General features: G+C 27.6%; 6 protein-coding genes across 6 annotated transcripts; all 6 read left to right on the top strand.

Moving 5' to 3' along the window:
• The first annotated feature begins 339 nt into the window (after positions 1–339).
• LOC115241222 (odorant receptor 4-like) lies at positions 340–1,656 on the top strand. The gene is made up of 3 exons (XM_029816877.1): positions 340–381; positions 677–832; positions 1,603–1,656. The coding sequence occupies exons 1-3, from the start codon at positions 340–342 to the stop codon at positions 1,654–1,656; spliced, it is 252 nt and encodes an 83-aa protein (XP_029672737.1).
• Positions 1,657–2,768: 1,112 nt separating this feature from the next.
• LOC115241205 (odorant receptor 49b-like) lies at positions 2,769–7,090 on the top strand. Its single transcript, XM_029816860.1, has 7 exons — positions 2,769–3,457; positions 3,660–3,929; positions 4,102–4,570; positions 5,361–5,460; positions 5,625–5,750; positions 6,046–6,201; positions 6,982–7,090. Exons 1-7 carry the CDS (start codon positions 3,427–3,429, stop codon positions 7,033–7,035), a joined length of 1,206 nt encoding a protein of 401 aa, XP_029672720.1. The 5' UTR covers positions 2,769–3,426; the 3' UTR covers positions 7,036–7,090.
• Positions 7,091–8,781: 1,691 nt separating this feature from the next.
• On the top strand, positions 8,782–12,083 carry LOC115241216 (odorant receptor 22c-like). The gene is made up of 5 exons (XM_029816871.1): positions 8,782–9,272; positions 9,596–9,695; positions 9,863–9,988; positions 10,293–10,448; positions 10,868–12,083. The coding sequence occupies exons 1-5, from the start codon at positions 8,824–8,826 to the stop codon at positions 10,919–10,921; spliced, it is 885 nt and encodes a 294-aa protein (XP_029672731.1). The 5' UTR covers positions 8,782–8,823; the 3' UTR covers positions 10,922–12,083.
• A 473-nt stretch (positions 12,084–12,556) lies between these two features.
• Positions 12,557–14,269, top strand: LOC115241132. Its single transcript, XM_029816692.1, has 5 exons — positions 12,557–12,605; positions 12,831–13,100; positions 13,270–13,738; positions 14,111–14,210; positions 14,258–14,269. The coding sequence occupies exons 1-5, from the start codon at positions 12,575–12,577 to the stop codon at positions 14,267–14,269; spliced, it is 882 nt and encodes a 293-aa protein (XP_029672552.1). The 5' UTR covers positions 12,557–12,574.
• A 10-nt stretch (positions 14,270–14,279) lies between these two features.
• LOC115241220 (odorant receptor 22c-like) lies at positions 14,280–18,270 on the top strand. Its single transcript, XM_029816875.1, has 6 exons — positions 14,280–14,442; positions 14,612–15,080; positions 15,453–15,552; positions 15,721–15,846; positions 16,165–16,320; positions 16,744–18,270. Exons 1-6 carry the CDS (start codon positions 14,295–14,297, stop codon positions 16,795–16,797), a joined length of 1,053 nt encoding a protein of 350 aa, XP_029672735.1. The 5' UTR covers positions 14,280–14,294; the 3' UTR covers positions 16,798–18,270.
• A 2,693-nt stretch (positions 18,271–20,963) lies between these two features.
• Positions 20,964–26,241, top strand: LOC115241203 (odorant receptor 43a-like). Its single transcript, XM_029816857.1, has 7 exons — positions 20,964–21,989; positions 22,185–22,454; positions 22,626–23,094; positions 23,420–23,519; positions 23,689–23,814; positions 25,093–25,248; positions 26,188–26,241. Exons 1-7 carry the CDS (start codon positions 21,878–21,880, stop codon positions 26,239–26,241), a joined length of 1,287 nt encoding a protein of 428 aa, XP_029672717.1. The 5' UTR covers positions 20,964–21,877.
• Positions 26,242–26,568: the final 327 nt, after the last annotated feature.

Below are 26,568 nucleotides of genomic sequence, written 5' to 3'. Positions count from 1 at the left end.
TAACGTTGAAGATATATTTCCTTTAATGATGCTTGGATCGATAATATATTTTAGCATTATATTTTGTCTATCTGGATTTGCGTTGCTTGTTGTAAGTTTAAATAACATAGCTATTGAAAACGTAAAGAATATATTTAAGTTTATTAATTTTTAAAATATACAGTTTGTGTATGTGCAATATGCATTGTATGCGCTTGTATGTTATTATTATCTATTTTTTTATTTGTTTTTATTAATTAGTGAGATGTTATGCAGGTGATTACTAATGAGAAAATAAATGTCACGAATTTCGCACAGATATGCTACATGATAATAGTTATCATTATTGTTTTTATGCAAATGTTTTTCTATTGCTATGCTGGAGAGCTAATAACAGAACAAGTAAGTTACAACTTTTTATATGTATACGTAAATATGATGTACATTTGTCATTTATTATTATTATTATATCATGTGATTTAATTATTATATTATTTTTTTGTTTTCATAAGACAAAAGTTAAGTAAATGGTGTATTTATTTCCAATTTCCTTATAAAAATATAAATTGTAAATATTACTATCTTATGTATATATAATACAAGTTAAATTTTATTTAACTTTTATTAATACTTATAAAAGTGGCCGATATTGAATTAATATGTATTTTTATATATTATTATATATTTTCTTGTTAAGTGGAAAGCAGTATACCATGCTGTGTACGATCGTGAGTGGTACAAATGGGAGTCAAAACAAGCGAAAAATCTTATTCCATTAATGATGCGAGTTCAGCAACCGTGCGGTATCACTGCAGGAAAGATTATTCCATTAACGATGACTACTTTCTGCAGCGTAAGATTATTAGTATTTTTTAGTTTAACTAAAATTTTATGTGTCACTCTTTCTCTTTTCTGTATCTATATAATGAAATATAATTATTAGTTATAAATGTCATTTAAATAAAGCAACTGCAATGAAAGATATATCTTTTTATAATATTTTAATAGATATTAAAGCTCCTGGGTACTCGCTGCGGTCATATTAGAATCGTCAGAGGCGAGAATGACACGCTGAGGATTCTTGCGTGCCATTTTTAAATAAAAATATATTTTGATGAAACAACACAGATCGCTTTAGTTCACTCGTAAAATTGTCCGAAAACTATGCTTTTCCCTTGACAATTAATAAACAGCTGTAAAATGAGTGTGATATGAAACATATATGGTTTTAGCATAGCTTTCGGACAATTTTACAAATGCGATCTGTGTTGTTTCATCAAAATATATTTTTATTTAAAAATGACACGCAAGAATTCTCAGCGCGTCATTCTCGCCTTTGACGTCACGATTCCAATATGGCCGCGGCGAGTACCCTGAAGCCTTAACATAAAAAACTTTTTTTCAAAATCTATTAATATTGTAACTTCTTATTCTGTACTAAATCTGTTGGTCAAAAATGTATTATACTTATTAATAAAATAAAGATTTAAATTTAAATTATTTAATATTTAGATATTCAGAATGTGATTACAAATATAACACGAAACCATGGTCAATGTAGTTAAAAATTTTTTTTTATAGTTTCATAAAAATATCTTTAAATAAAAATGTATTTATTTTCAGCTATTAAAAACGTCAGCTGGTTATATATCATTTTTATCGGCAATGATGGATTAAAGGATTAAGCTGGTATTATATAGTAGTAACACATAATAATACATAGTAATACATTAATTTGAGAAAATGGGAATATAAGGAATGGATATATTTTTCTCCTAAAAGTTAAAATTACTAATAAAAGACAATGATTACAATCGTTATAAAGAAGCTAAAAGTTTTAACTCGAGGCATTTATCTTGATGTTTGCGTCTTTTCGTATATTATGTTATCCTTCTTTCAAGATTACGATCATCATTGGTATACAAATAATCCGATTTAAACTGTAGATTTACATATCGCATTTTCTTCGCATAGAAAAAAAATAAACTCTTAATTTCATATTTTTTCCGTCTGCTGTTGCACTTAATGTGTGTTACATCAAGAAATGTGTTCTTGCAACAAGCATGTGAAAAATATGTAAAGCTACTGTGCGACTTTCTATATTTATTTTATTATACTTGTTTCTTCTTTTTTTGCTACCATTTTTTGCCATAGAAGAAATTTTCCACTTATATTATATACATATAACATGCAATTATTTGAAATTAATGCAGATACATGAAGCGTTACAAAGTACGAAAAAAACTTTTAATACAAGTTTGACAATATATAGAGTCACAATATATTTTGCGCTTTATCAAAAAAAGGTATTCGTAATTATTATTTTTATTTTTCAAACTTGTATGTGTATGTGTGTGCGCACGCGTAAAATTATTAAATATCTTTATTTTACAGTTTGTAGCATTTATGATATTAGAACAAAACAAAATGATTCTTTCAAGTAAGTATAAATGTTCTAATTTTCTTTTATTCATATATTATATCTGTGAATCAAAAAAGTATCATTTAATTATTATAACATTTAAATGTTACAATTACGATTATAAATTTGTAAGATAAAAACATAGTCAATATATATCATATTTTACAAAATTTTATTTTGAGAATATATTTAATATATATCTATTTTCAGTTTGTAAAAATCTAGTTTGGATATATATCGCTTCTGTTGGCGCATGCTTGCAAAAATCAAACTTTCTCTAGTATCTTATCATATAATAATATTATTATAATGATTAATAATTAGAGACTGAGTAAGAAGAAGGATAAACTTATTTTCTCCTAATTAGAATAACGAATAAAAACTAATAATTGTATCCATTACGGCAGAAATAATGTTTCATATTTTACTTCAATATACTTGCTATTATTCTAAGAAATCTGTTATTATAGTAATGATACGAACCTAGGAATTTCTTTACATTACTGCAGAAAAAATTATTTTTCTAATGATAACTACTTTCTGCAGTGTAAAATTAATAAGTATCTCTAGAGAGAGCTTAACTACATTTTGCAGCATTTATTAGGGTAAGTCAAAATTTAATATTCATCGCATAAAAAAGTTTTGCCGCTACATAACATGCAAATACATAATTAACTCAATACAATACGATCATTATCTCTCGTTGCAAAATGTACGCACGTTTAGAAAAACGCTACAAAGTACAAAAAAATTTTTAAGACAAGTTTGATGATATATAGCGACACAATACACTATTAAAAACCACATGTACGTAACTATTCTTATGCCCATAAAGTTACGAAGCAGGCAAAAAATTGCCTAAGCCACTGGAAGTAGCATCTTTAATATTTAATGCATTCTTCGACGAAGCAGTCAGGTTATTGTACCCGCTGCACGAGCACGCGTGATAGTCGTCTCATTATAGTATTGGATGGAATAAACACGACGATCAACACCTCCTTAATATAATTGCGTTAGACTTTGATATGGACATATCAAAATCTTCAGGTTACAGAGGTACTGAACCAATGTTATACATTTTCCACTTATAGTCCCTATATTCAATGTCTTTAATAAAAGTTTTTAAATTAGTATTGTATCGCATTAACAAGTCACATTGCAATTTTATTAGTCTTTATCAAAATTTGACAATCTATATATGCATTTGTAATTATGATATTCAAGTTCCTTTTTTTCATAAAAAAAAATATATTTTTAGATTTTGAATGGGCGATTGAACTAAACCGTCTGACTTTAAATTGGATCGGCTTATGGCCAAAAACCAAGGAATTAACTGTGAAAAAATTCGGGCCTGACATTCGCGTGGGCTTTGCTTTCATTATGATAACATTTTTCTTTCTAATTCCTCTTCTTTATGCGCTCACGCGAGTTTGGGGCGATATGATACTTATGATAGACAATTTACGAGTTACATTACCTATGCTGTCGGTTTTATTAAAACTTGTTATCATGCGATGGAAACAATCAAGTATGTCTGGATCGATTTGATATAGAATGTGTAACTATAGATCTCATTCTTTGTCAAATTCTATTACAGTACTTAATTTATTATTACAGTGGTAACAGTAAATTAGATATAAGTTGTGTCATTTTACATTATTTTACTATTGATATCGTTTTTTTTTTTTTACATTTCCAAGTTGTCTTATCGATCATAAACATGATTAGAGAAGATTGGACGATGTTGAAGCTAGACGCAGAAAGAGATGTAATGATAAAGCGTATGAGGACCGCTCGACTGATTGTAATTTGTGCATACGTTTTGACGACATTCGCGACAATTATGATTACCATTTTACCTTATTTTGGTTTACCGTTCAGACGTCTCACAAATCTCACGGATCGAGATAAACCGTTACCATTCCAGACATATTATTTCTACGATACAGATAAGAACCCGCAGTTCGAGTTAACATATCTTACTCAAATCATAGCGATGTTTTTGGTCTTGATAATTTATACGTCAGTAGATACTTTTCTTGGATTCGTAATTCTTCATATCTGCGGTCAATTAGAAAACTTCAGACACCGATTAGTCAATTTGGTCATTGGCAAAAAGTTTAACAAAGCATTGAGAAACAACGTAGCGACTCATTTACGACTTATCAGGTGTGGGTTTCAATTATGATATGATCGAATTTCACAAGTTTAACATAACTTTTGAAGAAATTGTCTTTACCATCGTATTTAAAATTTTTTAGTTTAGACTTATTTTTTCTAATCATACAAGGTTGATCATATATGTATATCACTATATATATAGAATGAGATCTTTTTGCTTTCTCATAGAGGAAACTTTGTTTTCGCAAAAAATTTTTTTTTTGAGATTTTGATGCCAATGTGTTTAAAATGTTCTAAAACGCCGAAAAATGTTCGAAAAATCACATTTAAAAAAAATGTCCGTATGTGTGTATGTGCATCAAAAAGACGTGGTTGCTCTAACTTCCGCAAATTTTGAGATATCGGGTTAAATATTTTTACATGATTAGAGTATCATTAAAGGATGGTTGGCATTAAATTTGGTGAGGATCGGTGAAAGAGTTCATTTTTTATAAAATCTTGAATTTTTCGAGACATGTCTGTACACGCTCTAACTTTCACAAATTTTGAGATATTTTCCTCTATTAGGAAGTCAAAATTGAGAAACTCGCTTGCTTTAAAGAGCTTAAGCTTTGTGAGCAAAATAAAATGATGAGGAAGCAATGTGCAAGTTTTTAATTTGCACAATTTTCATCTTGTTTTCTATTCTTTTCTTTAATATTAAGTAGAAAAAAATGTACATGTAATTATTACATGTGTATATAATCTTAAATGTGAATTTTTGTACTGGATGTATTATATGTGTATAACTTCTCATTGGTTTTAATATAATAGCTTTTTACATGTTTTATATTTAAAGGTATGTCAATAACGCTGAAGATATATTCACTTTAATAACGCTCGGATCGATAATATATTTTAGCATTATATTTTGTCTATCTGGATTTGCGTTGCTTGTTGTAAGTTTAAATAACATAGCTATTGAAAACGTAAAGAATATATTTAAGTTTATTAATTTTTAAAATATACAGTTTGTGTATGTGCAATATGCATTGTATGCGCTTGTATGTTATTATTATCTATTTTTTTATTTATTTTTATTAATTAGTGAGATGTTATGCAGGTGATTAATAATGAGAAAATAAATGTCACGAATTTCGCACAGATATGCTACATGATAATAGTTATCATTATTGTTTTTATGCAAATGTTTTTCTATTGCTATGCTGGAGAGCTAATAACAGAACAAGTAAGTTACAACTTTTTATATGTATACGTAAATATGATGTACATTTGTCATTTATTATTATTATTATATCATGTGATTTAATTATTATATTATTTTTTTGTTTTCATAAGACAAAAGTTAAGTAAATGGTGTATTTATTTCCAATTTCCTTATAAAAATATAAATTGTAAATATTACTATCTTATGTATATATAATACAAGTTAAATTTTATTTAACTTTTATTAATACTTATAAAAGTGGCCGATATTGAATTAATATGTATTTTTATATATTATTATATATTTTCTTGTTAAGTGGAAAGCAGTATACCATGCTGTGTACGATCGTGAGTGGTACAAATGGGACTCAAAACAAGCGAAAAATCTTATTCCATTAATGATGCGAGTTCAGCAACCTTGCGGTATCACAGCAGGAAAGATTGTTCCATTAACGATGACTACTTTTTGCAGCGTAAGATTATTAGTATTTTTTAGATTAACTGAAATTTTATGTGTCACTCTTTCTCTTTCCTGTATCTATATAATGAAATATAATTATTATTTATAAGTATCATTTAAATAATGCAAGTGCAATGAAAGATATATCTTTTTATAATATTTTAATAGATATTAAGGCTCCTGGGTTCTCGCTGCGGTCATATTAGAATTGTCAGTGGCGAGAATGATACGCTGAGGATTTTTGCGTGCCATTTTTAAATAAAAAGATATTTTGATGAAACAACACAGATCGCTCTAGCACACTTGTAAAATTGTCCGAAAACTATGCTTTTCCCTTGACAGTTAATAAACAGCCGTAAAATGAGTGTGATATGAAACATATATGCTTTTAGCAGAGTTTTCGGACAATTTCACATGTGTGTGATTTGTAGTGCTGTTTCATCAAAATATCTTTTTCTTTAAGAATGATATGCAAGAATTCTCAGCGTGTCATTTTTGCCTTTGATGTCACGAGTTTAATATGGCCGCGGCGAGAATCCTGGAACCTTAACATAAAAAATTTTTTTCAAAATGTATTAACATTGTAACTTTTAATTTTATATTAAATTTGTTGGTCAAAAATGTATTATACTTAATAATAAAACTTTAAGATTTAAATCTAAATTTTTTAATATTTAGATATTAAAAATGTGATTACACAAATATAACACGAAATCGTGGTCAATTTAATTAAAAATTTTGTTTTATTGTTTTGCAAAAATACTTTTAAATATAAAGGTACATTTATTTTCAGGTATTAAAAACGTCAGCTGGTTATATATCTTTTTTATGGGCAATACTAGATTAAGCTAAAGGAATTAAGCTAGTATTACATAGTAATAATACATTAGAATACATATAGTATAACGCAGAATAATTCTGTTAAGTATAAGTGTTTTAATTTTCTTTTATTCATATATTATATCTGTGAAGCAAGAAAGTATCATTTAATTTTTATAAAATATAAATATTACAATTATGATTCTAAATTTGTAAGATGAAAATATATTCAATATATATCATATATTATAAAAGTTTCATTATGAAAACATATTTAATAAATATCTGTTTTCAGTTTGTAAAAACCTAGGTTGGACATATATCGCTTCTGTTGACGCATGCCTGAAAAAATCAAACTTTCTCTAGTATCTTATTATATAATAATATTATTATAATAATTAGTAATTAGAGACTGAGTAAGAAGAAGGATGAACTTATTTTCCCCTAATTAGAATTACGAATAAAAACTAATAATTGTATCCATTACGGCAGAAATAATGTTTCATATTTTACTTCAATATACTTGCTATTATTCTAAGAAATCTGTTATTATAGTAATGATACGAACCTAGGAATTTCTTTACATTACTGCAGAAAAAATTATTTTTCTAATAATAACTACTTTCTGCAGTGTAAAATTAATAAGTGTTTCTAGAGAGAGCTTAACTACATTTTGCAGCATTTATTAGGGTAAGTCAAAATTTAATATTCATCGCATAAAAAAGTTTTGCCGCTACATAACATGCAAATACATAATTAACTCAATACAATACGATCATTATTTCTCGTTGCAAAATGTACGCACATTTAGAAAAACGCTACAAAGTACAAAAAAACTTTTAAGACAAGTTCGATGATATATAGCGACATAATACACTTTATTAAAAAACCATATGTATGTAACTATTCTTATACCCATAAAGTTTTGTTACAAAGAAGGCAAAAAATTGCGTAAGCCACTGGAAGTAGCATCTTTAATATTTAATGCATTCTTCGACGAAGCAGTCAGGTTATTGTACTCGGCTCATGAGCATGCGTGACAGTCGTCTCATTATATTATAAGGTGGAATAAACACGACGATCAACACCTCCTCAATATATCCGAGTTAGACTTCGATATGGACATATCAGAATCTTCAGGTTATAGAGGTACTAACAATGAGCCGATGTTATATATTTTCCACTTATAGTCCCTATATTCAATGTCTTTAATAAGAGTTTCTAAATTAGTATTGTATTGCATTAACATGTCACATTGCAGTTTTATAACTCTTCATCAAAATTTTACAATCTACATATGCATTTGTAATTATGATATTCAAGTTTTCCTTTCCATGAAAAAAAAAAAAATATTTTTAGATTTTGAATGGGCGATTGAACTAAACCGTCTGACTTTAAATTGGATCGGCTTATGGCCAAAAACCAAGGAATTAACTGTGAAAAAATTCGGGCCTGACATTCGCGTGGGCTTTGCTTTCATTATGATAACATTTTTCTGTCTAATGCCTCTTGTTTGTGCGCTTATGCGAGTTTGGGGCGATATGATACTAATGATAGACAATTTACGATTTACATTACCTATGCTGGCTATTTTATTAAAACTTGTTATCATGCGATGGAAACAATCAAGTATGTTTGGATCAATTTGATATAGAATTCGTAACTATAGATCTCATTTTTCGTCAAATTCTATTACAGTACTTAATTTATTACTACAGTCGTAACAGTAAATCAGATATAAATTGTGTTATTTTACATTATTTTACTATTCATATCGCTTTTTTTACATTTTCAAGTTGTCTTATCGATCATAAGCATGATTAGAGAAGATTGGATGACATTGAAGCTACATACAGAAAGAGATGTAATGATAAAGCGTATGGGAATCGCTCGATTGATTGTAATTTGTGCATACGTTCTGATGATATTCGCGTTCATTATGATTACCATTTTGCCTTATTTTGGCGTACCGTTCAGACGTTTGACAAATCTCACGGATCGAGATAAACCATTACCGCTCCAGACATATTATTTCTACGACACAGATAAGAATGTGCAGTTCGAGTTAACATATCTTACTCAAGTTATAGCGCTGTTTCTGGCCACGATAATTTATACGTCAGTAGATACTTTTCTTGGATTTGTGATTCTTCATATCTGCAGTCAATTAGAAAACTTCAGACGGCGATTAATCAATTTAATCGTCGGCAAAGAGTTTAACAAAGCTCTGCGAAACAACGTAGTGACTCATTTACGACTTATCAGGTGTGGGTTTCGATTATGACATAATTGAATTTCACAAGTTTAATATGACTTTTGAAGAATATGTCTCTACCACTGTATTTTAATTTTTGTAGGTTTAACTTTCTTCTGGTCATACAAGGTTGATTACATATGTATATTATTATATATGTAAAATGAGATTTTTTTCTATTCTTTTCTTTAATATGAAGTAGAAAAAAATTGTATATATAATTATTACATGTGTATATAATCTTAAGCATAAATTTTCGTACGAAATGTACTAAGTGTATAATTTTCCACCGGTTTTAATATAATAGCTTTCTAAATGTGTTTTATATTTAAAGGTATGTTGATAACACTGAAGATATATTCACTTTAATAACACTCGGATCGATAATATATTTTAGCATTATATTTTGTCTATCTGGATTTGCGTTGATCGTTGTAAGTTTTAGTAATATATATTCTATTGTAAACTTAAAGAATATATTTTATGTTTATTAATTTTAATATATACAGTTTGTATATGTGCAGTATGCATTGTATGCACTCGTATGTTATTATTATTTATTTTTTTATTTGTTTTTATTAATTAGTGAGATATTATGCAGGTAATTACTAATGAGAAAATAAATGTCATGAATTTCTCACGAATATGCTACATGATAGTAGCTATCATTATTGTCTTTATGCAAATGTTTTTCTATTGCTATGCCGGAGAGCTAATAATAGAACAAGTAAGTTAGAACTTTTTACACATTTACTTTTACAACCTTTTCATACATAAATATAAAGTATATCATTTGTCATTTTATCACTTCGCTCGGTGATGCAATTATTATTATTATTATATCATGTGAATTAATCATTATATTATTTTATTTTTTTCATAAGACAAAAATTAAGTAAATGGTGTGTTTATTTTTAATTTTCTTATAAAAATATAAATTATAAATACTACTATTTATTAATGTTTGTTGAAAGTGGCCGATATTGAATTAATATGAATATTTATATATTATAATATATTTTTTTGTTAAGTGGGAAGCAGTATACCATGCTGTGTATGATCATGAGTGGTATAAATGGGAGTCAAAAGAAGCGAAAAATCTTATTTTATTAATGGTACGAGTTCAGCAACCCTGTGGTATCACAGCAGGAAAGATTGTTCCATTAACGATGACTACTTTTTGCAGCGTAAGTTTATTAGTATTCTTTAACTAAAATCTTATATGTCACTGTTCCTCTTTCATCTGTATCTATGTAATGAAATATAATTGTTAGTTATAATTATCATTCAAATTAGGTATTTAAATAAAGTAAAGTAAATATATGTATATACGTGTATATCTCAGTCACTTTTTAATAGATATTAACATAAAAAACTTTTTTTCAAAATGTGTTAACATTGTAACTTTCAATTTTATACTAAATCTGTTGGTCAAAGAAGTATTATTTTTAATAATATAATTTTAGGATTTAAATTTTAATTATTCATTATTTAGATATTGGAAATGTGATTACAAATATAACACGAAAACGTAGTCAACGCAGTTAAAAATTTTTTTTTATGGTTTCGTAAAAACATCTTTAAATAAAAATGTATTTTTTTTCAGCTATTAAAAACGTCAGCTGGTTATATATCGTTTTTATCGGCAATACTGGATTAAAGGAATTAAGCTGATATTACATAGTAATAACATATAATAATACATAGCATTACACATTAATAATACATAATAATAGATTAATTCGAGAAAATGAGAATATGAGAAATGGATATATTTTTCTCCAATTAAGAATAATAATAAAAGACAATAATTACATTCATTATAAAGAAAATAAAAGTTTGCGTTCGGGATATTTACCTCGTTGTTTGCGTCTTTTCGTAAATTACGTTATTTTTGTTTATAAATTACGATCATCATTGTTACGTGAATAGCTCGATTCAAACTGTAGATATACACATCGCGTTTTCCTCGTATAGAAAAAAAAACAAATTTTTAATTTAACATTTTGTCCGTCTATTGTTGCACTTAATGTGTGTTATATCGATAAATGTGTTCTCCTGCAACAAGCATGCGAAAAATATGTAAAGCTACTGCGCGACATTCTATATCTTTTGTAACAGTTTTTTTTTTGCTACCATTTTTTGCTGTACAGAAAATTTTTTCCATTACATAACATGCAATTATTTGTCACTATTTTCGAAGTTAACGCACGTACATGAAGCGTTAGAAAATACGAAAAAACTTTTAATACAAGTTCGACGATATATAGAGATACAATATACTTTTCGCCTTATCAAAAACAGGTGTTTCTAACTATTTTTTTGCTTCAAGTTTTTATGCGAAAAGTTTTGTTACGAAACAGGGGACTGTACATGACTGGAAATAGCATCTTTAATATTTAATGCCGCTTCGACGAAGTAGACAGGTTATAGTACTCGCCTCACGAGCATGCGTAATAAACAACTTATTATAAGATGGAAAGAATACGACAGTCAACAACTTTTCAACATATTCGCATTAGCCTTCGATATGAACATATCGGAATTTTCAGGATACAAAGGTAATAAGTGTTTGTTATTGTAATGTTATGTTTTCCACCCATAGTACCTATATTCAATGTTTCTAATAAGAGTTTTTAAATTAGTATTGTATTGCATTATTGTATTGTATCGCATTAACATGTCACATTTCGGTTTTATCACTTTTTATTAAAATTTTACAATCCGCATTTGCATTTGTAATTATTGTATTCAAGTTCTTTATTTCATAAAAATAATTTTTTCAGATCTTGAATGGGCGGTTGAATTAAATCGTCTGACATTAAATTGGATCGGCTTATGGCCTAAAACTGACGAATTCGCTCTGAAAAGATTCAGATCTGACATTCGCGTGGGATTTACTTTTTTTATGATAACATTTTTCCTTTTAATTCCTCTTGTTTGTGCGCTCACGCGAGTTTGGGGTGACATGATACTAATGATAGACAATTTACGAATTACATTACCTATGCTGTCAGTTTTATTAAAACTTGTTATTATGCGATGGAAACAATCAAGTATGTCTGAATCGATTTGATATAGAATGTGTAACTATAGATCTCAATTCTTTTGTCAAATTCTATTACAGTACTTAATTTATTATTACAGTCGTAACAGTAAATTAGATATAAGTTGTGTTATTTTACATTATTTTACTATTGCTATCGTTCTTTTTACATTAAGTTGTATTAGCATGCGTAATAAACAACTTATTATAAGATGGAAAGAATACGACAGTCAACAACTTTTCAACATATTCGCATTAGCCTTCGATATGAACATATCGGAATTTTCAGGATACAAAGGTAATAAGTGTTTGTTATTGTAATGTTATGTTTTCCACCCATAGTACCTATATTCAATGTTTCTAATAAGAGTTTTTAAATTAGTATTGTATTGCATTATTGTATTGTATCGCATTAACATGTCACATTTCGGTTTTATCACTTTTTATTAAAATTTTACAATCCGCATTTGCATTTGTAATTATTGTATTCAAGTTCTTTATTTCATAAAAATAATTTTTTCAGATCTTGAATGGGCGGTTGAATTAAATCGTCTGACATTAAATTGGATCGGCTTATGGCCTAAAACTGACGAATTCGCTCTGAAAAGATTCAGATCTGACATTCGCGTGGGATTTACTTTTTTTATGATAACATTTTTCCTTTTAATTCCTCTTGTTTGTGCGCTCACGCGAGTTTGGGGTGACATGATACTAATGATAGACAATTTACGAATTACATTACCTATGCTGTCAGTTTTATTAAAACTTGTTATTATGCGATGGAAACAATCAAGTATGTCTGAATCGATTTGATATAGAATGTGTAACTATAGATCTCAATTCTTTTGTCAAATTCTATTACAGTACTTAATTTATTATTACAGTCGTAACAGTAAATTAGATATAAGTTGTGTTATTTTACATTATTTTACTATTGATATCGTTCTTTTTACATTCCCAAGTTGTCTTATCGATCGTAAACATGATTAGAGAAGATTGGATGACGTTGAAGCTAGACGCAGAAAGAGATGTAATGATAAAGCGTATGAGGACTGCTCGACTTATTGTAATTTGTGCATACGTTCTGATAATATTCGCGTTTATTATCGTCACCATTTTTCCTTTTTTTGGTTTATCGTTCAGAAATCTAACAAATCTCACGGATCGGAACAAACCGTTACCGTTCCAGACATATTATTTCTACGACACAGATAAGAATCTGCAGTTCGAGTTAACATATCTTACTCAAGTCACAGCGCTGTTACTGGCTACGATAATTTATACGTCAGTGGATACTTTTCTTGGATTCGTGATTCTTCATATCTGCGGTCAATTAGAAAACTTCAGACGCCGGTTAATCAATTTAGTCGTCGGCAAAGAGTTTAACAAAACTCTGAGAAACAACGTAGTGACTCATTTACGACTTATCAGGTGTGGGTTTCGATTTTGACATAATTGAATTTCACAAGTTTAACATGACTTTTGAAGAAATTGTCTCTACAACCGTATTTTAAATTTTGTAGGTTTAACTTTCTTCTGATCATACAAGGTTGATCACATATGTATATCACTATATATGTAAGATGAGATTTTTTTCTATATTTTTTCTTTAATATGAAGTAGAAGAAAATTGTGCATGTAGTTATTACATGTGTATTACATGTGTAATCAGAACATGTGTATTACATATGTAATTAGTACATGTGTAATCTTAAGCGGGAATTTTCATACGAGATGTACTAAGTGTATAATTTTCCGTCGGTTTTAATATAATAGCTTTTTAAATGTGTTTTATATTTAAAGGTATGTCGATAACACTGAAGATATATTCACTTTAATAACGCTCGGTTCAATAATATATTTTAGCATTATATTTTGTCTATCTGGATTTGCGTTGCTTGTTGTAAGGATCGGCTTATGGCCTAAAACTGACGAATTCGCTCTGAAAAGATTCAGATCTGACATTCGCGTGGGATTTACTTTTTTTATGATAACATTTTTCCTTTTAATTCCTCTTGTTTGTGCGCTCACGCGAGTTTGGGGTGACATGATACTAATGATAGACAATTTACGAATTACATTACCTATGCTGTCAGTTTTATTAAAACTTGTTATTATGCGATGGAAACAATCAAGTATGTCTGAATCGATTTGATATAGAATGTGTAACTATAGATCTCAATTCTTTTGTCAAATTCTATTACAGTACTTAATTTATTATTACAGTCGTAACAGTAAATTAGATATAAGTTGTGTTATTTTACATTATTTTACTATTGATATCGTTCTTTTTACATTCCCAAGTTGTCTTATCGATCGTAAACATGATTAGAGAAGATTGGATGACGTTGAAGCTAGACGCAGAAAGAGATGTAATGATAAAGCGTATGAGGACTGCTCGACTTATTGTAATTTGTGCATACGTTCTGATAATATTCGCGTTTATTATCGTCACCATTTTTCCTTTTTTTGGTTTATCGTTCAGAAATCTAACAAATCTCACGGATCGGAACAAACCGTTACCGTTCCAGACATATTATTTCTACGACACAGATAAGAATCTGCAGTTCGAGTTAACATATCTTACTCAAGTCACAGCGCTGTTACTGGCTACGATAATTTATACGTCAGTGGATACTTTTCTTGGATTCGTGATTCTTCATATCTGCGGTCAATTAGAAAACTTCAGACGCCGGTTAATCAATTTAGTCGTCGGCAAAGAGTTTAACAAAACTCTGAGAAACAACGTAGTGACTCATTTACGACTTATCAGGTGTGGGTTTCGATTTTGACATAATTGAATTTCACAAGTTTAACATGACTTTTGAAGAAATTGTCTCTACAACCGTATTTTAAATTTTGTAGGTTTAACTTTCTTCTGATCATACAAGGTTGATCACATATGTATATCACTATATATGTAAGATGAGATTTTTTTCTATATTTTTTCTTTAATATGAAGTAGAAGAAAATTGTGCATGTAGTTATTACATGTGTATTACATGTGTAATCAGAACATGTGTATTACATATGTAATTAGTACATGTGTAATCTTAAGCGGGAATTTTCATACGAGATGTACTAAGTGTATAATTTTCCGTCGGTTTTAATATAATAGCTTTTTAAATGTGTTTTATATTTAAAGGTATGTCGATAACACTGAAGATATATTCACTTTAATAACGCTCGGTTCAATAATATATTTTAGCATTATATTTTGTCTATCTGGATTTGCGTTGCTTGTTGTAAGTTTGAATAACATAGATTCTATTGAAAACGTAAAGAATATATTTTAAGTTTATTAATTTTTAAAATATACAGTTTATGTATGTGCAATATGCATTGTATACACTCGTATGTTATTATTATCTATATTTTTATTTGTTTTTATTAATTAGTGAGATGTTATGCAGGTGACTACTAATGAGAAAATAAATGTCACGAATTTCTCACGAATATGCTACATGATAGTAGCTATCATTATTGTTTTTATGCAAATGTTCTTCTATTGCTATGCCGGAGAGCTGATAACAGAACAAGTAAGTTACAACTTTATATATGTATACGTAAATATAATGTACATTTGTTATTTTACTATCTCGCTCAGTGATGTAATTATTATTATTTTTATATCATGTGATTTAATTATTATATTATTTTATTTTTTTTCATAAGACAGAAATTAAGTATATGGTGTGTTTATTTCTAACTTTCTTATAAAAATATAAATTGTAAATACTATTATCTTATATACATATAATACAAGTTAAATTTTATTTAACTTTTATTAATAATTATAAAAGCCGATATTGAATTAATATAAATATTTATATATTATAATATATTTTCTTGTTAAGTGGGAAGCAATATACCATGCTGTGTACGATCATGAGTGGTACAAATGGGAGTCCAAACAAGCGAAAAATCTTATTCTATTAATGGTACGAGTTCAGCAACCCTGCGGTATCACAGCAGCAAAGATTGTTCCATTAACGATGACTACTTTTTGCAGCGTAAGATTATTAGTATTTCTTAGTTTAACTAAAATTTTATGTGTTACTGTTTTTCTTTCATCTGTATCTATGTAATGAAATATAATTATTAGTTATAATTATCATTTAAATAAGGTATTTAAGTAAAGTAAAGTAGATATATGTATATACGTGTATATCTCTGTAACTTTTTAATAGATATTAACATAAAAAACTTTTTTTCAAAATGTATTAACATTGTAACTTTCAATTTGATACTAAATCTGTTAGTCAAAAAAATATTATTTTTAATAATACAACTTTAGGATTTATATCTTTATTATTCAATATTTAGATATTGAAAATATGATTACAAAAATAACACGAAACTGTGGTCAATGTAGTTAAAAATTTTATATTATAGTTTCATAAAAAATCTTTATATAAAGATGTATTTATTTTCAGCTATTAAAAACGTCAGCTGGTTATATATCGTTTTTATCGGCAATACTGGATTAAAGGAATAAGCCGGTATTTCATAGTAATAACACATAATGATACATATAGTATTACACATTAATAATATATAATAATACATTAATTCAAGAAGACGAGAACATGAGAAGTGAATATATTTTTCTCCAGTTAAGATTACTAATAAAAGACAATTATTACATTCGTTATAAAGAAAATAAAAGTTTACATTCGGGATATTTACCTTGATTTTTGCGTCTTTTCATAAATGACGTTATTTTTGTTTGAAGATTATGATCATCATTGTTATACGAATAGCTTGATTCAAACTATAGATTTACATATCACGTTTTTCATGTATAGAAAAAGAACAAACTTTTAATTTAACATTTTCTACGTCTAATCACCACTTCAATTCCGTCTGTTGCACTTAATGTGTGTTACATCAATAAATGTGTTCTCTTGCAACAAGCATGCGAAAAACATGTAAAGCTACTGCGCGACATTCTATACCCTTTGTACTTGTTTCCTTTTTTGCTACCATTTTTTGCTGTACAGAAAATGTTTTCCGTTACGTAAAATGCAATTATTTGCCACTATTTTCGAAGTTAACGCACGTACATGAAGCATTACAAAGTACGAAAAAATTTTTAATACAAGTTCGACGATATATAGAGATACAATATACTTTTCGTTTTATCAAAAACAGGTGTTTCTAACTATTCTTTTGCTTCAAGTTTTTATGCGAAAAGTTTTGTTACGAAACAGGGAACTCTACGCGACTGGATGTAGCATCTTTAATATTTAATGCAGCTTCGACGAAGCAGCCAGGTTGTTATATCTGTCTTACAAGCATGCGTAATAATTATCTTATTATAGGATGGAAAGAACATGACAGTCAACAACTTTTCAACATATTCGCATTAGCCTTCGATATGGACATATCGGAATTAACAAGTTACAGAGGTAATAAGTGTTTCTTATTGCGATTATATACGTTTTCCATCTATAATACCTATATTCAATGTCTGTAATACAAGTTTTTAAATTAGTATTGTAATGCATTAACATGTCACATTTCGGTTTCATCACTTTTCATCGAAATTTTACGATTCACATATGCATTTGTAATTATCGTATTCAAGTTCCTTATACCATAAAAAAAATATTTTTAGATTTTGAACGGGCAATTAAACTAAACCGTCTGACTTTAAAGTGTATCGGCTTATGGCCTATAACCGATAAAGTCGGTATAAAAAAATTCGGATCTGACATTCGCATGGGTTTGATTTTCAATATGATAACATTTTTCTTTGTAATTCCTCTTGTTTGTGCGCTTATGCGAGTTTGGGGCGACATGGTACTAATGATAGACAATTTACGAGTTACATTACCTATATTATCGGTTTTACTAAAATTTATTATTATGCGGTGGAAGCAATCAAGTATGTCCGGATCGATTTGATATAGAATGTGTAACTATAGATCTCATTTTTTGTCAAATTCTATTAAAGTACTTAATTTATTATTACAATCTTAACAGTAAATTAAATGTAAGTTGTGTTTAATTATTTTACATTATTTTATTATTGATATTGTTTCTTTTATATTTTCAAGTTGTTTTATCGATCATAAACATGATTAGAGAAGATTGGATGACGTTGAAGCTAGACGCAGAAAGAGATGTTATGATAAAGCGTATGAGGACTGCTCGACTTATTGTAATTTGTGCATACGTTCTGGCAATATTCGCGTTTATTATGACCACCATTTTTCCTTTTTTTGGTTTACCGTTCAGATATCTAACAAATCTCACGGATCGGAACAAATCGTTACCGTTCCAGACATATTATTTCTACAACACAGACAAGAATCCGCAGTTCGAGTTAACATATCTTACTCAAGTCATAGCGCTGTTTCTGTCTATGATAATTTATACGTCAGTAGATACTTTTCTTGGATTCGTGATTCTTCATATCTGCGGTCAATTAGAAAACTTCAGACGCCGATTTGTCAATTTGGTCGTTGGCAAAAAGTTTAACAAAACATTGAGAAACAACGTAGTGACTCATTTACGACTTATCAGGTGTGGGTTTCGATTATGATATAACCGAATTTCACAAGTTTAACATAACTTTTGAAGAAATTGTTTTTATCACTGTGTTTTAAATTTTTTAGATTTGACTTATTTTTTCTAATCAGGATGATCATATATGTATATCACTATATGTATAGAATGAGATTTTTCTTCTATTCTTTTCTTTAATATTAAGTAGAAAAAAATGTACATGTAATTATTACATGTGTATATAATCTTAAATGTGATTTTTTTGTACAGGTTGTACTATATGTGTATAATTTTCCATTGGTTTTAATATAATAGCTTTTTAATTGTGTTTTATATTTAAAGGTATGTCAATAACGCTGAAGATATATTCACTTTAATGATGCTTGGCTCGATAATATATTTTAGCATAATATTTTGTCTATCTGGATTTGCGTTGCTTGTTGTAAGTCCTAGTAACATAATTCTACATAAATTCTATTGAAAATGTAAAGAATATTTTTCGAGTTTATTAATTTTTAAAATATACAGTTTGTATCTGTGCAGTATGCATTGTATGCGCTCAAATGTTATTATTATCTATTTTTTAAGTTTGTTTTTATTAATAAGTGAGATGTTATCCAGGTGATTAATAATGAGAAGATAAATGCCGCAAATTTCTCACAAATATGCTACATGATAGCAGCTATCATTATTTATTTTATGCAAATGTTTTTCTATTGCTATGCCGGAGAGCTAATAACAGAACAAGTAAGTTACAACTTTTTTCACATATACATAAATATGATGTACATCATTTGTCATTTTACCACTTTACTCGGTGATATAATCATTATTATTATAATATTATGTGATTTTTTTAACTATATGATATTATTTCATTCTTTTTTATAAGACAAAAATTGAGTAAATGGTGTGTTTAATTCTAATTTTCTTATAAAAATACAAATTGTCAATACTACTATCTTATGTACATATAATACAAGTTAAATTTTATTTAACTTTTATTAATACATATAAAAGCCGATATTGAATTAATATAAATATTTATATATTATAATATATTTTCTTGTTAAGTGGGAAGGAGTATACCATGCTGTGTACGATCATGAGTGGTACAAATGGGAATCGAAACAAGCAAAAAATCTTATTTTATTGATGGTACGAGTTCAGAAACCCTGCGGTATCACAGCAGGAAAGATTGTTCCATTAACGATGACTACTTTTTGCAGCGTAAGATTATTAGTATTTCTTAGTTTAATTAAAATCTTATGTGTTACTGTTTTTCTTTTATCTGTATCTATGTAATGAAATACACTACTCAAAAAAAAAAAATAGAGAACACTCTTATATTCTAAAAATTGGGCTTTTTTCAATCTTTTAAAACTCGACAAAAAATCATTGTAGATAAAAAATTAAAAAAGCGGTTTGAAGCTTGAAGTTTCAATTTTAACGTGTAACGACATCGGAGGACTCAACAATTTTTTTTATTTTTCTTGTTTTGTACTTTAAAATTGTTTTGTTCCTTAATATTATGTATCTTTGACACTCTGCAGATGGATAAAAAAATTTCGGTCAAAAAATTCAACTCAAGTTCCATAAACTACAACATTTTGCCTACAAAATGCTTTTTTAAAAATTTTCTTAAGATTTTTTTTGACCGAGTTACACGATTTTGAAACTAAACCTGTATTTTCTAGAAATGAAAAAAAAATTTCTGTGAAATTATTGATATCACGTTACAATTGAAACTTCAAGCTTCAGAATGCTTTTTTAATTTTTTACCTACGATGATTTCTCGTCGAGTTTCAAAGGTTTATAAATAGTCCAATTTTTAAAATATGGAAAGTGTTCCCTATTTTTTTTTAGTAGTGTATATTTATTAATTAAAATTATTATTTAGGTAAAGAAAATGTATGCAATGATATATCTTCCTGTACTTTTTAATTGATATTAACATAAAATACTTTTTTCAAAATGTATTAACATTGTAACTTTTAATATTATACTAAATCTGTTAGTCAAAAAAGTATTATATTTAATAATAAATCTTTAGGATTCAAATTTAAATTATTTAATATTTAAATATTGAAAATGTGATTACAAATATAATAAGAAATTGTGGTCAATTCAATATAGAATTTTATTTTTTAGTTTTGTAAAAATATCTTTAAATATATAAAGATGTATTTATTTCCAGCTATTAAAAACGTCAGCTGGTTATATATCGTTTTTATCGGCAATAATGGATTAAAAGAATTAAGCTGGTATTACATAATAGTGTTATGTAGTAACAACATATAATAATACATATAGTATTTCATATTAATATAAATATAATACATAATAATACATTAATTTGAGAAAATGAGAATATGAAAACTGATATTTTTCTTCAGTTAAAATTATTATTATAAAACAATTTTTAAATTCGTTATAAAGAAAATAAAAGTTTACACTCGGGTTATTTACCTCGATGTTTCTTTTCGTAAATTATGTTATAGTTGTTTGAAGATTACGATCATCTTTGTTATACGAATTGTTTGATCCAAACTATAGATTTACATATCGCATATTCCTCGTATGGAAAAAGAAAAATTTTTTAATTTGAAATTTTTTCCGTCTACTATTGCATTTAATGTGTGTTACATCAATAAATGTTTTCTTGCAATAAGCATGCGAATATGTACAACTACTGCGCGACATTCTATACCTTTTTTATTATACCTATCTCTTTCTCTTTGGCTACCATTCTTTGCTATAATATTTTTTCGCAGAAATTTTTTTTTATGACATAACATCCAATTACTTTTTGTCATTATTTCTTCAAAGTTAACGCATGTACATTAAGCGTTACAAAGTATGAAAAAACTTTTGATACAATTTTGACGATATATAGGGGGACAATATACTTATTGCCTTGTTAAAAACAGAAGTCCGTAATTATTCTTATGCCTATAAAGTTTTGTTGCGAAGGCACTACTGTAAGCCACTGCAAGTAGCATCTTTAATATTTAATGCATCCTTCGATGAAGCAGACAGGTCGTTGTACTCACGAGCATGCGTAATAATCATCTTATTATAGGATGGAACGAATACGATAGTCAACAACTTTTCAACATACTCGCATTAGCCTTCGATATGGACATATCGGAATCTTCATGTTACAGAGGTATTAAGCAGATGTTATACATCTTTCACTTATAGTACCTATATTCAGTGTCTCTAATAAGAGTTTTTATATTAGTATTGTATCGCATTAACATGTCACTTTGCAATTTTATCACATTTTATCAAAATTTTACAATTTACACATTTGTAATTATGATTTTAAAGTTTTTTATTTCATAAAAAAAAATATTTTTAGATTTCGAATGGGCGATTGAACTAAACCGTCTGACTTTAAATTGGATCGGCTTATGGCCTATCACCGATAAAGTCGGTACGAAAAAATTCGGATCTGACATTCGCATGGGTTTGATTTTCATTATGATAACATTTTTCTTTGTAATTCCTCTTGTTTGTGCACTTATGCGAGTTTGGGGCGATATGGTACTAATGATAGACAATTTACGAGTTACATTACCTATATTATCGGTTTTACTAAAATTTGTCATCATGCGATGGAAACAATCAAGTATGTCTGGATCGACTTGATATAGAATACGTAGTTATAAACCTCATTTCTTTGTCAAATTCTATTACACTTAATTTATTACTACAGTCATAACAGTAAATTAGATATAAGTTGTGTTATTTTAATTTTACATTATTTTATTATTGATATCGTTTTTTTTACATTTCCAAGTTGTTTTATCGATCATAAGCATGGTTAGAGAAGATTGGATGACATTGAAGTTAGATGCAGAAAGAGATGTAATGATAAAGCGTATGAAGACCGCTCGACTGATTGTAATTTGTGCATACGTTCTAATGGTATTTGCGTTAATTATGGTTACTATTTTTCCTTATTTTGGTCTACCGTTCAGACATCTAACAAATCTCACGGATCGAGATAAACCGTTACCGTTCCAGACATATTATTTCTACGACACAGATAAAAATCCGCAGTTCCAGTTAACATATCTTACTCAAGTCATAACGGTGTTTCTGGCCACGATAATTTATATGTCAGTAGATTCTTTTTTTGGAGTCGTGATTCTTCATATCTGCGGGCAATTAGAAAACTTCAGATGCCGGTTAGTCAATTTGGTCGTCGGCAAAGAGTTTAACAAATCTTTGAGAAACAACGTAGTGACTCATTTACGACTTATCAGGTGTGGGTTTCGATTATAACATAGCTGAATTTTACAAGTTTAACATAACTTTTCAGGAAATTGTTTCTATCAATGTATTTTAAATTTTATAAGTTTAACTTATTTTTTCTAATCATACAAGGTTGATCATATATGTATATCGCTATATATATAGGATGAGATTTTTTTCTATTCTTCTCTATAATATTAAATAGAAAAAAATGTACATGTAATTATTACATGTGTATATAATCTTAAGCGTGAATTTTTGTACAATATGTATTAAATGTATAATTTTCCATTGATTTTAATATAATGACTTTTTAAATGTGTTTTACATTTAAAGATATGTCAATAACGCTGAAGATATATTCACTTTAATGATGCTTGGATCGATAATATATTTTAGCATTATATTTTGTCTATGTGGATTTGCGTTGCTTGTTGTAAGTTTGAATAATATAGAGTTTATTGAAAATGTAAAGAATATATTATAAGTTTATTAATTTTTAAAATATACAGTTTGTGTATGTGCTATATGCATTGTATGCACTCGTATGCTATTATAATCTAATTTTTTCATTTGTTTTTATTTATTACTGAGCTGTTATCCAGGTGATTAATAATGAGAATATAAATGGCGCGAGTTTCTCACGAATATACTACATGATATCAGCTATTATTACTTATTTTATGCAAATGTTTTTCTATTGTTATGCTGGAGAGCTAATAACAGAACAAGTAAGTTAAAACTTTATACACGTATACATAAATATGATATATATTATTTGTCATTTAGCTATTTTTCTCGGTGATTTAATTATTATTATTATATCATATGATCTAATTATTATATTATTTTATTCTTTTTCATTAGACAAAAATTATGTAAATGATTGGTTTATTTCTAATTTTCTTATAAAGATAGAAATTATAAATACTATTATCTTGTATACATACATACATAAATATATATATATATAGTGGTCCATTTTAATATATATATATATATATATTATTATTATAAATTAATAGAGGAAAATAGGGTAAAACTGGATACTTTTTGGATTTGTTTTTCTACAAAAAATCAGAAGGCAAAAAAGATTCTACTAACTGTTAGTAATCTTTAGTAAACCTTGAACTATGAAAAAATGAGGCTAGTTGTTGAGAAAATTATTTAGTTACCAAGGATAACAGGACTTTTTGAAAAAGTCAAAATACCCGGTTTTGTTCCACCGATAGGATCAAATAGGGTACCTATTTGAATATATGTAAAACACCGTGAAATTACATAATTTTGATTTATTTTATTCAAAATACAAAAATGTGTTCTATAAACAAAAATCACAATCAAAAATATCCTCTTGCTCTACATTGCTGCAGGACTTTTTTATTTAATTTTTTAACTTTAGGGATCTCAAAAAATTTTTTTTTGGTGGTTTCTTTTTCTGAGTGGCAGTCTCCATTTCTAACTGCTTTTTGTATGGAGACAAAGTCAGGATGGCAGTTTTTTCTCTTTTCATTATATGAGGTAGATACCCGCTCTTGCCCCAACACGAGGAAAACAACAAATACGATGGCTGTATATTCCAGCGTACAAAATGACGATCAAAAAGTGCGATAAATTCTCTAATATGTATAGAATGCAATGCTACATTTACCGAAACAGATGTTCTGTGTAGAAAAAGTCTCGAGACGACTCGATTGTTGTCTCGATCGATCTTTTTCGGACCGAAAATTAGACTTCTCGCAAAATAAAAATATCGTGTGCACGTGGGCATGGTTCATCTCAAAATAATGATAGCGTCAATCCACAATTAATAACAAATCGGCCAAAGATAGTAGTACTTATCACGAGGAAATAAAGGTATCCAGTTTGACCCGCTTATCCGGTTTTACTCTACTTTCCCCTATATATACATATAAGTAAAATTTTATTTAACTTTTATTGATATTTATAAAAGTGGTCAATATTGAATTAATATGAATATTCATATATTATTATGTTTCCTTGTTAAGTGGGAAGCAGTATACCATGCTGTGTACGATCGTGAATGGTACAAATGGGAGTCAAAAAAAGCGAAAAATCTTATTCTATTAATGGTACGAGTTCAACAACCTTTCGGTATCACTGCAGGAAAGATTGTTCCATTAACGATGACCACTTTTTGCAGCGTAAGATTATTATTTATAATTTAACTAAAATTTTACGTTATTCTTTCTTTTTCATCTGTATCTATATAATGAAATATAATTATAAATTATAATTATTATTTAAATAAAGAAAGTGTATGCAATAAGAGAATATTGTATGCAGGGTGAGTTTTTTTAAATTGAGACATTTAAATATTTCAAAAACAACGCATTTTTGAAAAGAAAGTTTGAAACAAAAGTTATTTGGTTTTGGAAGACAAACATAACAGCATTATTTATTTTTGATTCGGTGGATCCTTTTAAGATTATTCCAAGATCAATTTTATTTTTTTAAATGAAATCCCCTATTTTTTATTGTACATTCTTATAATCTTTCTTGAGACCTTTTCAAAACATTATAATGAAGTATTTTTTCGTTAAGTATTTTTCGACTTATATCTTATTCTGACACATTTTGATATCAAAAATAAAATACCTCGTAAAATATTTAGTTTTTGATAATCTTACCGTAATACTTTTATGTACAGAATAATGAGACAAATCAATTGGTATAAAGAAAATGGTATAAAATTAATTGGTGTAAAGAATTAGTAAAAATCATTGTTTTTAAGAAAAAGTGTGTACTTATTTACAATGTATTTTTTTAAACAATTATTTCTTTTTTTACACCATATATATGTATATATATCTTCCTGTAACTTTTTAATAGATATTAACACAAAAAACTTTTATCAAAATATATTAATACATTGTAACTTTAATTTTATATTACATAAATCTGTTGGTCAACAAAATATTATTTCTAATAATAAAACTTTAGGATTTAAATTAAAATTATTTAATATGTAGATATTGAAAATATGATTACAAATATAACATGAAACTGTGAACAATTTAATTAAAAATTTTATTTTATTGTTTCGTAAACATACTTTTAAATAAAGTTGTATTTATTTTCAGCTATTAAAAACGTCAGCTGGTTATATATCGTTTTTATCGGCAATAATGGATTAAACGAATTAAGCTGGTATTACGTAGTAGTGTTATATAGTAGCAACATATAATAATACATATAGTATTTCAAATTAATATATAATACATAATAATACATTGATTCGAGAAGATGAGAATATGAGACATAAATATATTTTTCTTCAATTAAAATTATTAATAAAAGACAATAATTACATTCGTTATAAAGAAAATAAAAGTTTACACTCGGGTTATTTACCTTGATGTTTCCTTTCGTAAATTATGTTATTCTTGTTTGAAGCTTACGATCATCATTGTTATACGAATAGCTCGATTCAAACTGTAGATTTGCATATCGCTTCTTTCTCG

The sequence above is a fragment of the Formica exsecta genome, unplaced genomic scaffold, assembly GCF_003651465.1.
Source record: "Formica exsecta isolate Colony F162 unplaced genomic scaffold, ASM365146v1 scaffold47, whole genome shotgun sequence".
Lineage (NCBI taxonomy): Eukaryota > Metazoa > Arthropoda > Insecta > Hymenoptera > Formicidae > Formica > Formica exsecta.
This window is presented reverse-complemented; position numbering and strand designations above follow the sequence as displayed.

Excerpts from the sequence above, each read along its gene's own strand:
- LOC115241222 (XM_029816877.1), top strand. The coding sequence starts at position 340 with ATGTTTTTCTATTGCTATGCTGGAGAGCTAATAACAGAACAA. Across the intron at positions 382-676 it reads GAGAGCTAATAACAGAACAA|TGGAAAGCAGTATACCATGC; the intron begins GTAAGTTACAAC and ends TTTCTTGTTAAG. Across the intron at positions 833-1,602 it reads CGATGACTACTTTCTGCAGC|CTATTAAAAACGTCAGCTGG; the intron begins GTAAGATTATTA and ends ATTTATTTTCAG.
- LOC115241205 (XM_029816860.1), top strand. The coding sequence starts at position 3,427 with ATGGACATATCAAAATCTTCAGGTTACAGAG. Across the intron at positions 3,458-3,659 it reads AAAATCTTCAGGTTACAGAG|ATTTTGAATGGGCGATTGAA; the intron begins GTACTGAACCAA and ends ATATATTTTTAG. Across the intron at positions 5,461-5,624 it reads CTGGATTTGCGTTGCTTGTT|GTGATTAATAATGAGAAAAT; the intron begins GTAAGTTTAAAT and ends GATGTTATGCAG.
- LOC115241216 (XM_029816871.1), top strand. The coding sequence starts at position 8,824 with ATGATTAGAGAAGATTGGATGACATTGAAGCTACATACAGAAAGAGAT. Across the intron at positions 9,989-10,292 it reads GAGAGCTAATAATAGAACAA|TGGGAAGCAGTATACCATGC; the intron begins GTAAGTTAGAAC and ends TTTTTTGTTAAG. Across the intron at positions 10,449-10,867 it reads CGATGACTACTTTTTGCAGC|CTATTAAAAACGTCAGCTGG; the intron begins GTAAGTTTATTA and ends ATTTTTTTTCAG.
- LOC115241132 (XM_029816692.1), top strand. The coding sequence starts at position 12,575 with ATGAACATATCGGAATTTTCAGGATACAAAG. Across the intron at positions 12,606-12,830 it reads GGAATTTTCAGGATACAAAG|ATCTTGAATGGGCGGTTGAA; the intron begins GTAATAAGTGTT and ends TAATTTTTTCAG. Across the intron at positions 13,101-13,269 it reads TATGCGATGGAAACAATCAA|TTGTCTTATCGATCGTAAAC; the intron begins GTATGTCTGAAT and ends TACATTCCCAAG.
- LOC115241220 (XM_029816875.1), top strand. The coding sequence starts at position 14,295 with ATGATAACATTTTTCCTTTTAATTCCTCTTGTTTGTGCGCTCACGCGA. Across the intron at positions 14,443-14,611 it reads TATGCGATGGAAACAATCAA|TTGTCTTATCGATCGTAAAC; the intron begins GTATGTCTGAAT and ends TACATTCCCAAG. Across the intron at positions 16,321-16,743 it reads CGATGACTACTTTTTGCAGC|CTATTAAAAACGTCAGCTGG; the intron begins GTAAGATTATTA and ends ATTTATTTTCAG.
- LOC115241203 (XM_029816857.1), top strand. The coding sequence starts at position 21,878 with ATGCGTAATAATCATCTTATTATAGGATGGAACGAATACGATAGTCAA. Across the intron at positions 23,095-23,419 it reads ACTCATTTACGACTTATCAG|ATATGTCAATAACGCTGAAG; the intron begins GTGTGGGTTTCG and ends TTACATTTAAAG. Across the intron at positions 23,520-23,688 it reads GTGGATTTGCGTTGCTTGTT|GTGATTAATAATGAGAATAT; the intron begins GTAAGTTTGAAT and ends GCTGTTATCCAG.